The sequence below is a fragment of the Barbus barbus genome (assembly GCF_936440315.1).
Source record: "Barbus barbus genome assembly, chromosome: 9".
NCBI lineage: Eukaryota > Metazoa > Chordata > Actinopteri > Cypriniformes > Cyprinidae > Barbus > Barbus barbus.
Genome location: NC_136737.1, coordinates 13,532,872 through 13,546,794, shown reverse-complemented (window position 1 = coordinate 13,546,794; position 13,923 = coordinate 13,532,872). Strand labels below are relative to the sequence as shown.

Below are 13,923 nucleotides of genomic sequence, written 5' to 3'. Positions count from 1 at the left end.
CCGAGATTTTGAAGCCCAAAAATGTGCATCCATCCATACATCAAAAAACACAGCTCCACATGGCTCTGGGAGGTTAATAAAAGGCCTTCTAAAGTAAATCGATATGGAAGAAACATCCATATTTAAAACTTTATAAACTGTAATCTCTAGCTTCTGCTAACTGTTGTACACACATTCACAAGAGAGTGGTGTTCCAGCAGATGACGAAGGACGTAGATAAATGTGAGTCGGAGCATGTCGGACAATTTCGATATAAGCCAAGAGGAGACTGGTTTTCCTTTGCTGTAAACAAAACTTGGTTCTCATGAGACTAGCATATGCTCACCGTAGCTTACGCTACACCTACGTCATCCGCTGGAATGCCACGCTCTCACGAACATGCATACGACAGTTAGCAGAAGCTAGAGAAATGCATAGATTTACTTTAGAAGGCCTTTATTAACCCCCCGGAGCCATGTGGGGCACTTTTTATAATGGATGGATGCACTTTTTGGGCTTCAAAATCTCGGCACCCATTCACTGCCATTATAGAGCTTGGAAAATCATGGGGTAATTTTCATTTTTGGGTGAACTATCCCTTTAATTGAGGTGAAACAGAGAGAAAACAGACATAATTGTTAAGAATGTGTGCTTGAGTACCACACTGGGTCATGGTACCAAAAGGACAAGGTACTGAGAGAGTGAATGTTGCAAAGCACTTCCCTATTAAATTTAATAGCTACTCAAATGTTATGTGATTTTGGACGCAGCTACTAATTGGTAAGATGTTTACCTTAATAGGGCAGCAATTGTCTTTTCAAATGTACAGTTAACAAAGCTATGTTAACTGAACATTTAAAACAAACTTTGCTTTCCTAGTTAAAAATGTATGCATTTCTTTGAATTTCAGTAAGTTCTAATTACTTAGATTGCAATTTAAACAGTAATTGTGCAAATACATTTGTTTTCATTTTTTTATTATTAATAAAAATAAATAAGTATAAAAATTATACAAAATTATCATATAAAAAAAATATATAAAACTTAAATCTCTGATTCGTCTGTAATGCACCTAAGAACACAAACGTCCGTTGGCGTATCCCCATTGGTGGTATTCCTGTGGAAGCTACTGGCTTCTAGACCACTGTTCGTCGTGACACACAACCTGACCATTTGCTGTTTACTGTCCACAGCATCATTTCCTGTGTGCATGTATTCCCTTTCTGGAAGATTCCTGGGGCTTTTGATTAGTTGCCTCCCACAGCACAAAAACGGAGAGATGTGGCCCATGTACAGGTTCCAGATCAGCAAAGATGCCATCATAACTGACAGCACGGCCAGCACCACTTGCATTACTATCCATTTACTCTCACTGCTCTGAGTTTTTGAATACCATGGAGGCTCTTCAGATTTATGCAAACCTGATGATGTCGTGTGGCTTTCAGGAAGGATTGCCAGTGTGGTCTTGATCTTATCTGTCACAACTACTTCTGATTGTTCACACAAGTCATAAATGGCCAGCGTTTGGGTGTAGTCTCTCCCTTTCGCCCGCTCGACTGACGCACAAGTGTAGCGTCCAGCATCAGCCGCAGAGGCGTTGTAGATAAGGATGGCATCATTATAAATAGTATACTTCCTGTTTGAGTAGTGAAGTGGCTTTCCAGCAAAGTTCCAATTGACCTGGGCCAAGTTAGAGCCTGGATGACACAGCAACCTTATATTGTTTCCCGGCACTAGGTTGCAGGTCTTTGGTTCCATGGGAGCTGACGAAGAGAAAAACTATGTTAAAAAAACCCTCATTTTAAAAGTGATTCAAGATGAGTTTTTTTTTTTCATCTGAACAGATTTGGAGAAATTTAGCATATCACTTGCTTACCAATGGATGCTGTGCAGTGAATGGGTGCGTCAGAATGAGAGTCTGAACAGCTGATAAAAAATATCACAGTAATCCACACAATTCCAGTCTATCAATGTTTTGTGAAGAAAAAAGCTGCATGTTTGTAATACACAAATCTATCAAGACGTTTTAACTTCAAACCGTTGTTTCCAGCTAAAATACGAGTCCCCCATCTATAGAATTTCTTTTTGCAGTGAAAAAGTCACGTAGGCTGAATCAGGAGAGAAATCTGCACAGATAAAGCTCCGTTTACAAGCAAAAACTGTTCTAAACTAATATGTGGGTGGTTTTTGACATGAGAGGACAACAGATGGACTTTTTCACTGCAGGAAGTGTCATTATGGATTGTGGCCTCGTATTTTGGCCAGAAGCAATGGTTTTAAAGTTAAAAACGTTAATGACTGATTTGTTTCTTACAAATATGCAGCTTTTCACTTCACAAGACATTAACTGATGAACTGGAGTTGTGTGGATTATTGTGTTGTTTTTATCAGCTGTTTAGACTCTCATTCTGACGGCACCCATTCACTGCAGAGGATCCACTGGTGAGCAACTGATGTAATGCTAAATTTCTCCAAATCTGTTCTGATGAAGAAACAAACTCTTGGATGAATGTGAGTACAATTTCAGCAAATCTTCATTTTTGAATGAACTATTTCTTTAATTTTGAATCAGAAAAAAAAAAGATGATAAATACCTGTTGTTGGGCATCGAGTGGCATCCCCGTCCTTTAGACTTTGTATCAGATTGCTGAAATACAAATAGTTTGATGTTAACTGTCAGTATATGTTATTCATACACATATATATAGTCCAGGAGATTTTAGATGGTTAAATCAATAAACAAATATTTTTTGGCAATTTTTCCTTGAAATGAGATTGTACTTGTGTGTGAGTGCTTTACCTTTTTCTGTCCTCAGGTGATGAGGGTACTCTAGAGCACCGTTGAGCCGGGACGTCCCAGGCACAGTATGGGTCTCTGGCCAGCACACAGTCCAGACAGGAAGAATAATGACTGCAGTTGCTGGCAGGCATCTGGACAACCCCTGACGCAGAGCCTGCATACAACTGGACAAAACAAACCACTCATGCTGATTCATGCAGTATTTCATGATACACATGCAACAAAAAAATATTCCTCCACTTTATCTAACAACTGGCAATTAGAATTGTTTCAAAAATAATCAAGTTATTATATTTATATGATATTATACATGACTCGTTACTTAATCCTTTGTCATTTTGTTTAAGCTTTTATTCAACACAAAAAAAAAAAACGTGACCATGTAGTTTATCAAGTCATTAACATTAAGTGCCTGCTTCTTTTTAGTTAATCATAAACACACAGCACAATCAGTGTAGCCCAATTCCAGAAATATATGATTCATAAGAGCTAGTTCTTTTCATTTATAGTTCAGAATTACAAAATTTTAATCAGTGCCCTTTATATTATACAGTATCAGCAGAGAGAAAAATTCATTTCATTTGTAAAAAATGGACATAATTACAGAATAATACCCAAATGAATCAGAATCAAATCGAAAGGCCGTGAATCTGAATAGAATCAAATCAGCAAATATATACAGCATTATCAAAGAAAGAATCATTCATATACAAGGAATATGGACATTATATATGTGAATAATCCCAAATTTATCTGAATCAAATCGAGAGCCTGTGAATCTGAATATAAATCTGGACATTATTACTGAATAATACCATAATGAATCAGAATCAAATCAAGAGTTTGTGAATCTAATTGAATCAGCAAATCTAGAACATTAGCAAAGAATCTTTCATCTAAAAGCAAAATGAACATTAGAACTGAATTAGACCCAAATCAATCAGAATCCAATCAAATATAGAGTCTGTGAATCTACATATAACTGAATCAACAAATTTATACAGTATTAGCAGAGAGAGAATCTCTTTCATATATAAGCTAAATTTATTTAAATATATAAATATATATAACTTAAATATACCAAAATTAATCCGAATCAAAATCAAGAGCATGCGAATCTGAAAATAATCAAATCAGCAAATCTCTATCTATACCCAGTCCCAGTTTTGCGTACCTGATTCTGGTGAAGTCTTAGGACATCAATTGGCTCAGCATTCAGAAACAGTTTCACTTCTTCAATAATGTGCATTTCTCCATCATAGTTCACTGCTTTCTGAACATAACCATTTTCTGATGGAAAACAGGAAACAATAGACTTGAATTACAAAAACATCTTTCTATATCCAGCTTTTCAACATTATTTAACGTAAAAACAACAAATTAAATAAGTTGTAATTTAACCAGCTCAGTCCAAAGTACAATTAACATTCCTGTGAATGATTGTTTACACACACACACCCACACACACACACACACACACACCCTCTAACCGACAGTAAAGAGCTGCTCTGAGGCGTGATTAATCGCTCTGAGGCCCTAGAGGCGAATAAGAATCTCACCTGTGCCGACAAACATCACAGGATAGGACTGTCCGTCCGATGCAGTTACGTGGTCTACGACAAGGCGGGTCAACAGCGGGCCTCTCTTGAGCAGTAGGGGCTTGCCTGTGATTGGTCGGACGGCGTCGTCCATGAGGGGGCGGTCTCGGATGAACTGTAGGGTGTTATCGGGGAGGTCCAGCGACCGCATTATTCCTGAACTCCTTGCTGCGTTGTCGATGCACTGTGAAGAGGAGTATCGGCAGATCAAAATAAGATTAGGGCTGTCAGTTGATTCAAATGTCTAATTAATTACATGGTGCGGTGATTAATTGCAAAGTAAATTTGGCTGTAAAAATACCCACAAAAGATTATTTAAAGCTATTATTGTGTTAAATGAGAAAGTATCAAGTAGACATTACAAACAGCAGCTTTAAAAAGAAATATTTGATTTGATCCAACAAAAGTTATTACACATAAATGTGTAGGCTACAAGGCCCTAACATAAACTATGAAACATAAAAGAAGATAATTTGAGAAACATCTCCGTATTTTTTGTTCATGCAATGAAAGTCACTGGTAACCAAAACAGCTTTGTTACCAACAGTCTTCAAAATAGCTTCTATGTTGGCGCAAAAGTAAGTCGTTCAGGTTTGAGGGGGAGTAAATGATGACCAAAAATGTTTTTGAAATGTCTCTATGAGTCACTCATTCATTTGATTCGTTCGAACAGCTGATTCATTCAGGAATTCAGTAAACGGCTCACTCTATAAATGGGTCTTTTAATCATTGGTTCACACGATTCGTTCAAAACGCGGATTCATTCAGAAACTAAACACCGCTGTGTTGCTCACAGATGCACAACAGTTCTGCTGTGGCTTTATAGGTAATATTTTCGTTGGCAAAATTGAGCAAAAACGCACAGTATTGTGTTTAAAATATAACGCAATACTATCTTCCTCTTTACTGAACTGTTGTATAAAATCACATTTGCACTTGTGGTATTCGGACATATACAGCACTCGTGTGATACTGCTCTCGCTGCTCGAGTGATATTGCTTCTCATGTGATATAAATATGAAACAAAAACTCATACAGGGGCATTCTTTGCCCCAATATCTTGAATTTTAGGACATAACTTGCATGTATAGAGTTGTTGCCCTGCATCATATTTGTCAACAGTCAACTGTATGAAATGTTAGATGACGTACATGTAACAGGTCCCTGCTCGCCTTGCTCCGAGCGGGTCTTGAACCCTCGATCCTCTGCATGGGAAGCGGATGCGCTAACAAGGAGGCTAAATGGCTGCAGCCACTAGCATCAGTCGCTAGTGCGTCTCTTTGTGATCAGGGGAGTGATGTTTACTTGCACAGCATCTACTCACTGGCCTCCGTTATACTCACCCCCCTAAACCTCACTCACATCAGGGTCACGGCACCATTGTTGCGGTCCTACTAGCCCTGCTCCAAGCAGGATTCGAACAGCGGCCTCCGGCGCGGGAGGCAGGCGCTCTAACAAGGAGGCTAAAGGCAGGTTTTACCTGCACAGCACTTACCCGCTGACCTCTGCTACATACAGGTATGGGGACGGGTCCAGTGCGTTAACTGCGTTAAAATATGTTAAACGCGTTATTTTTTCATAACTAATTAAGTTAGCGCATTAAACTGACAGCCCTAATGTATAGGCTTAAACATTTATTTATTTTGTACCATTAGATTACAATAAAATATTCCATGAAAACATGTTTTTTTGGGGATTCTGTCAGTATTTTTTGATGTTCTCCACAGTACAATTTAACAAATAACAGCAAATAAAAAATTGCATGCATCCCTTATGAGATTATTTAAGACCACTCACAGCTCCTGGTCGAGGGACAGGAAGCTCTCCGTTGTACGTGACCCACTTCACATCAGACATTTCCACAGTCACCTCTGTCTTAAATTTGCCACGTGAGAACACCTCGCTGATATCAGTCACATCGTATGCACATACTGCCGAAGACCGATCTGTTGAGCTCCTAGACAAACAGATCATCATCTTTTATAGGCTAAAAATACAATATCAAATCTGTGACTAAACTGGAGGAAAGAGCCAGACTATCCTTTAATTATCAGTCCTACCATTAAACAGATCTATATGACATGTGACTCATATCCTCTAGTTAGTCAGACCTGCAGTGCAGCATAAACTGCAGCTATCTTACAGTGAGTTATACTGATGTGTACTGAAGTGCGGACATAGAGAAATATGTGGTAATCACTTTATCGTAAATAGTGAATAACTGAACAATTGAGCAAATTCAGATACAGAATGTTTGGAAAAAAAGACTAAACTTACGACTGAGAGGTGAAAACAGCATAAAAGACACTTTTTCTCCATTTCTTGTGGCGGACATGAAAGACGTCCTGTATGACGTAGGGCAGGCTGGGTTCAGGGACAGAGCAGTCCAGACGAGCCTTCAAGAAAGAGGTCCATTTCTTCTGGAGGGTCCTTTGACCACCCATGTCACCCTGCAGAAAAGGGAAAGAAATGTCTTTATAAGATCGGGGCTAAATGCCAAGGTAAAGGGATCGGTGAAGTATCACCTTGCAGACTCTGGCAACACGTGACACCACAAGCTTGTTGTAGAAGTCGTACTCCACAGCGTTCTCACTGAAGAACATGTAGACCTTGTCATCGTCACCCTCAGGACTGTCCTCGCTTTCTGGGACCACGTCCATGTAGACGAAGTTTGGCTCTTGAGTGGGTAGAAAAAAATGTGATTTTCACTTTGTTCGAAGCAGTGTTGATATAACTTATTGGTAACTAAAACTAACTATTGTTTTGGTAATGAAAATAAAATGAATAAAAGATCTAAAACCTAACCTAAATCTAAAAACTTGCAAAAAAAAAAAAAAAAAAGTAGCTGAAATAGAAATGAATACAAACAGCTTACAAAAGCATACAAACTTCAAAAATTTTAAACAGTTATAAATACTGCGACAGCATATAAATAATACTAAAATAACACTGATTCTGAGACAAATTTATTATGTTAATGGCATCGTTTTGAACAATAGTTACATTTTTTGACAATAGTTTTTTACTAAAAAGTGCAAAACAATTTTTAAACTTAAATGTTAATCAAATTCTATAATTGATATGACATGTTCTGTTATTAAAACTAAATATAAAATAGGATATTCACACAAGCCCATTTATTATTTTACTCATAGAAGCCTGTAATTAGTCTTTGCTTTCTAGATGACGTTTTGTCGTAACATCTGACATACCATTGAGCCAAGAGCTCTTAAACACTGTCCGCAGTGTAATGGGAGAGGTGCGGAGAATGACCGGCTCTGAACCCAGAAAGTTTAAGGACGTGGCAGAATACAGGTCTTGATCTGTGACGAAAATAAACAAATAAATTATAAATAAAAATTGTGTGTGTCTTTGTGAAATATATATATATATATATATATATATATATATATATATATATATATATATATATATATATATATATATATTAGTGCTGTCAAACGATTAATCGCATCCAGAATAAAAGTTTGTTTACATAATATGCATGTGTACTGTGTATATTTATTATGTATATATAAATACAGAAAGTATATATTTTGCAAATATTTATGTATACATTCATATAATTTATAATATATATAAATATATTTCATATAAAACATAACATTTTTCTTAAATATATACATGCATGTTTGCGTGTATATGTATATGTATATGTATATATATATATATATATATATATATATATATATATATATATATATATATATATATATATATACACATATATACATACATACATACATACATATACACACACACACACACACATATATATATAGAAAATTTTACTATTTTCATTTAGTTAATTTTTATTTTTACCCCCCCCCCCCACAATTAATTTAAACTACCCGAAACAATCTGTAAGAAAGACATACATACCAACCATGACGGAAGCGGATCTCTGGAATGGATTGAAAGGACATTTCCCCCTCCCGTCTTCCTGCTTTCCCTCTAGTTTCAGCTGCCCGTCACCATACGCCTGCTCAAACACATTGAAAACAAGGTGTTTTTTAACTGCATGACACTAGCACCTGATGGATCACATGCAACCTAATCTCCAGTGTTGGGGGTAACGCATTACAAGTAACGCGAGTTACGTAATAATATTACTTTTTTCAAGTAACTAGTAAAGTAACGCATTACTTTTTAATTTACAAGAAAATATCTGAGTTACTTTTTCAAAAAAGTAACGCCAGTTACTTTTCCCCATTTATTGATTGACAGTGTGCTGTGTGAACATGCTGTTACTGTAGTCCTAGACTAAATGTGAATGTGCATTAATTCATCTCACTCGCAAAAAAAAAAACAGATTTAGTATTCATCAAAATGAATTAAAACAGTGAAATGCAAACTCAGAATATGACGCAAACCTGCAATAATTAAACGTTAAAAACAACACATTTTATTAACCAATGTCTTTGCTGCTGACCTTTGATGATCCAGTTCAACCATACTTATAAGCAAAAATGACTTTAGATAAACTAACAATTGTGCTTCATTGTTTTTTCATTGCTGAAGAGTGTTGAACCTTCTCCTGCGTTCTACTGTACAAACGTGAAATTACTTTTCCTTCAGCCTGAGGTTTATTCATTACACTTTCTGGTGTGAAAGGGCTTTTACATTTGTTATGATTAACTTCTTGTATTAAAAACAATCAAGCCCTGCTCATATATAAAAAGTAACGCAAAAGTAACGTAATGCATTACTTTCCATGAAAGGTAACTAAGTAACGTATTTAGTTACTTTTTTAGGGAGTAACACAATATTGTAATGCATTACTTTTAAAAGTAACTTTCCCCAACACTGTTAATCTCACACATACCAGGAAGAAGATGATGGATTACGAGATACAAACAGTGAATACAATGACAATGTAAAAGCCATGTTTTTAAATTTTGGAAACAATTATTTAATTTAATATTTCTTCATGATACAAATATTAATTTCTATTATCTGGTCATGTCACTTACTATGTAATCGCAGGTGGGACTAAAAGCATTTGTCCCACACATGTACATCACGCTGTCATTCATTTGATGCAGCATCCGCACATAGTTTCGACAGTCGATCTGAAAAGATAATCAATCAGATACATCAAATTTTTTGCCATTTTTCAGAGTATTTGCACATGTTTGTGTGTCAGTGAGCATGTGTGGCAGGTACAGAGATATTTACTCACATCAGGATGTTTTCCTTTAGAGGTGCATTCCTTTTGTTTCTCCTCTGAAACTTTCCAGAGAACCTGATGAGTGGAGAAAAATCAATAAAGACTATACAGACGTGCCATTTTGAAACAGGGTCAAAGAATTGTGTTGTATTGTTGCCAAGAGATAAAGGAAAGGCAACCAAACCAGCACCTTAGACTTGGCAATGCTGATATCGTTTATGTCAAGGGCGTAGACGGCCTCTCTCGCCCCCAACACCAGCAAACCCAGATCCTCCCTAATCAGCATTGTGGAGTAATTCCAAACACCTTCTTCTTTAAACATGATCACATGGTTATCTAAGGACAAAAACATACATGCATGTTGAATAGCAATACCTTATCTATTTGTCATGTAAGTATCACAACCAAGAATTACATTGAAATTGAACAATTTCAATTGTTCAATTGCTTTCAGGGTGGAGATGTTCCACAAGCAGGGTTCAAATAGAGTTAACTTAAAAAAAGGCAACGGATTGAGGCGCTTTATCACTGGAAGCTGTTTGATCATCAACTTCAGGAGGCCAATGTAAATATGAAATATATTTGTAAACAATACGAGAGTAATTTTATTTCCATTCTTTTTTATAGGGATTGACATTTTTCAACCCTGTTACCAACATTTGGGACATGTCAAATCAAAATACTAAAATATTTGTGATTTTTTTCAATTTTCTAACAATAAACATGTTTATAAAAACAAGTTTATACAATCAATCAATTAATGAATCAACAAGCTAGAATGTGTTGCAAGTAACAGGGTTGTAATTTAAGTAGTTTAGTACCAAATATTCTTGATAAACTAGCAGTTACATAAAACTAAATATTTTTTTATAAAGCAAAATATTTGTTTGATCATATATTCTTACATTAAGACTGAACTGGATGAATGCATTCAACACCACAATTTGTGTAAAAATTTAAGAAAACGTAATTGAAATTGTCTTCCTATCATGGCGCAGAAAGTGACCAAAAGATGGTATTTCCTGGTTGTCAAAATGTTAAAGACTTTTATATTTTTGGTAAAAGGGGAAAAATCATTTGGTAACAGGGTTGCAAATTGCACACAATATTTCAGACATGTTTAAATATTGTTAGGTTATACAACAATGAATTAAACAGTGTTGGGGAAAGTTACTTTTAAAAGTAATGCATTACAATATTGCGTTACTCCCTAAAAAAGTAACTAATTATGTTACTTTTTATGGAAAGTAATGTGTTACGTTTACTTTTATATATGAGCAGGGCTTGATTGTTTTTAATACAAGAAGTTAATCATAGCAAATGTAAAAGCCCTTTCACACCAGAAAGTGTAATGAATAAACCTCAGGCTGAAGGAAAAGTAATTTCACGTTTGTACAGTAGAACGCAGGAGAAGGTTCAACACTCTTCAGCAATGAAAAAACAATGAAGCACAATTGTTAGTTTATCTAAAGTCATTTTTGCTTATAAGTATGGTTGAACTGGATCATCAAAGGTCAGCAGCAAAGACATTGGTTAATAAAATGTGTTGTTTTTAACATGTTTAATTATTGCAGGTTTGCGTCATATTCTGAGTTTGCATTTCACTGTTTTAATTCATTTTGATGAATACTAAATCTGCTTTTTTTTGCGAGTGAGATGAATTAATGCACATTCACATTTAGTCTAGGACTACAGTAACAGCATGTTCACAAAGCGCACTGTCAGTCAATAAATGGGGAAAAAGTAACTGACTTTTTTAAAAAAGTAACTAAGATATTTTCTTGTAAATTAAAAAGTAATGCGTTACTTTACTAGTTACTTGAAAAAAGTAATATTATTACGTAACTCGCGTTACTTGTAATGCGTTACCCCCAACACTGGAATTAAATATAATAGATCATGCCAAAATTGTGATTTACATTATCATATAATTATTTTAACTGTTAGAAACAGTCAAAAAGTCAAGACCTCAGAGGGTTCATGTCAAAGTTACCCTAATAAGAGGTTGTACAGACATCTTGTGTTGAAAAGTAGCTATTTTTATGTTAAGCAACTTTAGGTAATAGTTTATATAACATATCAAATGGAAAAATATACGATGTGTAATATATTTAAACATATGCTAATACTTCTCATATTTGTACATAATTAGATCCCAACAAAGATGAATCTGACCTTCATATTAAAAGTTGCAAGTAACAGGATTACAAATTAAGCTAATACGGTACTAGTTTGGTACCATATATTCTTAGTAAACAAGCAGTTATATAAAAACAACATTTTCTATAAAGCAAAATATTTGTTTGATCATTCACTCTTACAATATCATAGGTAACAGGGCTGAAAAATGAACTACATGCTAATATTTCACTCACAGTTATAATCTCAACGAAGATTAATCTTACCTCCATTTTGAAAGTTGCAGGTAACAGGGTCGCAAATTAAGCTAATACTTAGAAGGTACTAGTTTGGTACCATATTCTTAGTAAACAAGCAGTTATATAAAAACTACATTTTCTATAAAGCAAAATATTTGCTGGACCATAACATAGGTAACAGGGTTGAAGACTAGATGCTAATAATTAGCTCACAGTTATACACCTTTATAAAAACTCAATGAAAATTAACCTTACCTTCATACTGAATGGTTTTTCGTGGGATTTTCAGACTGCTCCATCCATTGTAAGCACACACCAGGAAGATGCCATGCAGGATGATGAAGAGCAACAGAGGAGAACGCATGGCTCAAAAAAAAAAAAAAATCTAAATTGATACTAATGGAAAAAAAATCTGCATTAAAACATGTTTTCCATAGCTGACTGCATTATGTAGGCATCCGTATCCAACATATACATTTATCGCTTGAGTTTTTTCGTGGCTGGAGGTGGTAGTCCATGATGCAGGATGCTGAAATGCTGGAAATGAAACTCGTCTGCCGTCCCGTCTACATCTGTAGAACAAAACAGCATTAAACTAAGATCTATTTCAAAATACACACATTCATTTGATCCTACTTCCCAAACACGAAGATTCACCTAAAGGCCTGTTCCAGCATGAACTGCACTGAACCGTAGACTTCGAATGGAGCATAACAATAGAAAACTAAACCTCCTACTTAAACTCATCTCTCAGTAAACACCTCGACTCAAAGCTGCTTTACCTAAACAGTCTTCGCAATACTGTATTTAACATCAGGAATTCAACAATGTCTCATTGTTGTTGCAAAAAAGCAGCACGCTGACAGATCACAGCAATTTGTGCTCTCCAAATGTTGAAAACAAGAAACACGAGTCATGTTCACACTCTGTTTGGGCTGGATATGTGCAAGGACTTAAATAAAGAGGCAGGCTGAGACATGTGCGGATTGGGATGCGAGGATACCTGAAATTGTTGATGCCTGAGGGAGAAAACGAGCATCTTAGACACTGCTGTGTGTTTGCGTGAGGCCGTGTGTGATCATTTCTAAGCCTTCGACAAGTTTGAAATGTTTACATTCAAAGGAGACGCTCTTGACTGCACGTTCTGTTGAGCAACATCCAACGGTTCAAGATCAAGACATAATAACCTAAAACTGTGAAATAGAAGAAAATAGCATGGGAAATAGAAGTCTGGCATGATTTTCTGAGGAAAATGTGAGTGCAGCAAAATAAGGGAGAAGGATTTCACTCTACTTTGCCTAATCGAAACAGTAATACTGTTTAGTCAAGTACAGTCCGACAGGATGAATCAAACGAATCATTCATTTCACTGCAGACAGGTTTGCGGTTACTCATGCCTTCAAAGAGTGTGTTCATCAGTCGAATCATTGCCGAGTAAGGACTTATCGGACGAGCCTCTCCCACATGTTCACATTCTCACGGGGCTGGGAGACTTGAACAGTTTTAAACAGATCCAAGATATGCATACTTGCCAACAGTGTGCAGCATTAACTGTATTTGATAATAAATGATAATAAAAATTAATGTTGTCAAATGATTAATGGCGATTAATCGCATCCAAAATAAACGTTTTTGTTTACATATAATATATGTGTGTGTACTGTGTATATTTATTATGTATATACAAATAAAAACACACATACAGTATATATTTTGAAAATAACACATGCATTTACATATATATATTTATATTCATATAATTTATATTATACATATTTAATATATAAACAACATTTTTCTAAAATATATACATGCATGTTTGTGTATTTATGTATACATAATACAGTACACACACATATTTTGTTAACAAAAACTTTATTTTGGATGCAGATTATCACCATTAATAATTTGACAGCACTAGTAAAATAGTAATGCTAATAAAAAAAAGAAATATTAACAGTCTAACTGTAAAATATA

At 35.5% G+C, this 13,923-nt stretch overlaps 1 protein-coding gene across 1 annotated transcript; it reads right to left on the bottom strand.

Annotated features, from left to right (window-relative positions):
* Window positions 1–1,023: 1,023 nt before the first annotated feature.
* LOC306874637 (semaphorin-4E-like) lies at window positions 1,024–12,310 on the bottom strand (the record flags this gene model as incomplete). The annotated part of the gene is made up of 14 exons (XM_079424783.1): window positions 1,024–1,742; window positions 2,574–2,626; window positions 2,780–2,943; window positions 3,954–4,069; window positions 4,339–4,561; window positions 6,175–6,334; window positions 6,655–6,827; window positions 6,903–7,054; window positions 7,590–7,700; window positions 8,281–8,380; window positions 9,372–9,470; window positions 9,581–9,643; window positions 9,759–9,904; window positions 12,202–12,310. The coding sequence occupies 14 exons, from the start codon at window positions 12,308–12,310 to the stop codon at window positions 1,024–1,026; spliced, it is 2,388 nt and encodes a 795-aa protein (XP_079280909.1).
* Between the last annotated feature and the right edge of the window lie 1,613 nt (window positions 12,311–13,923).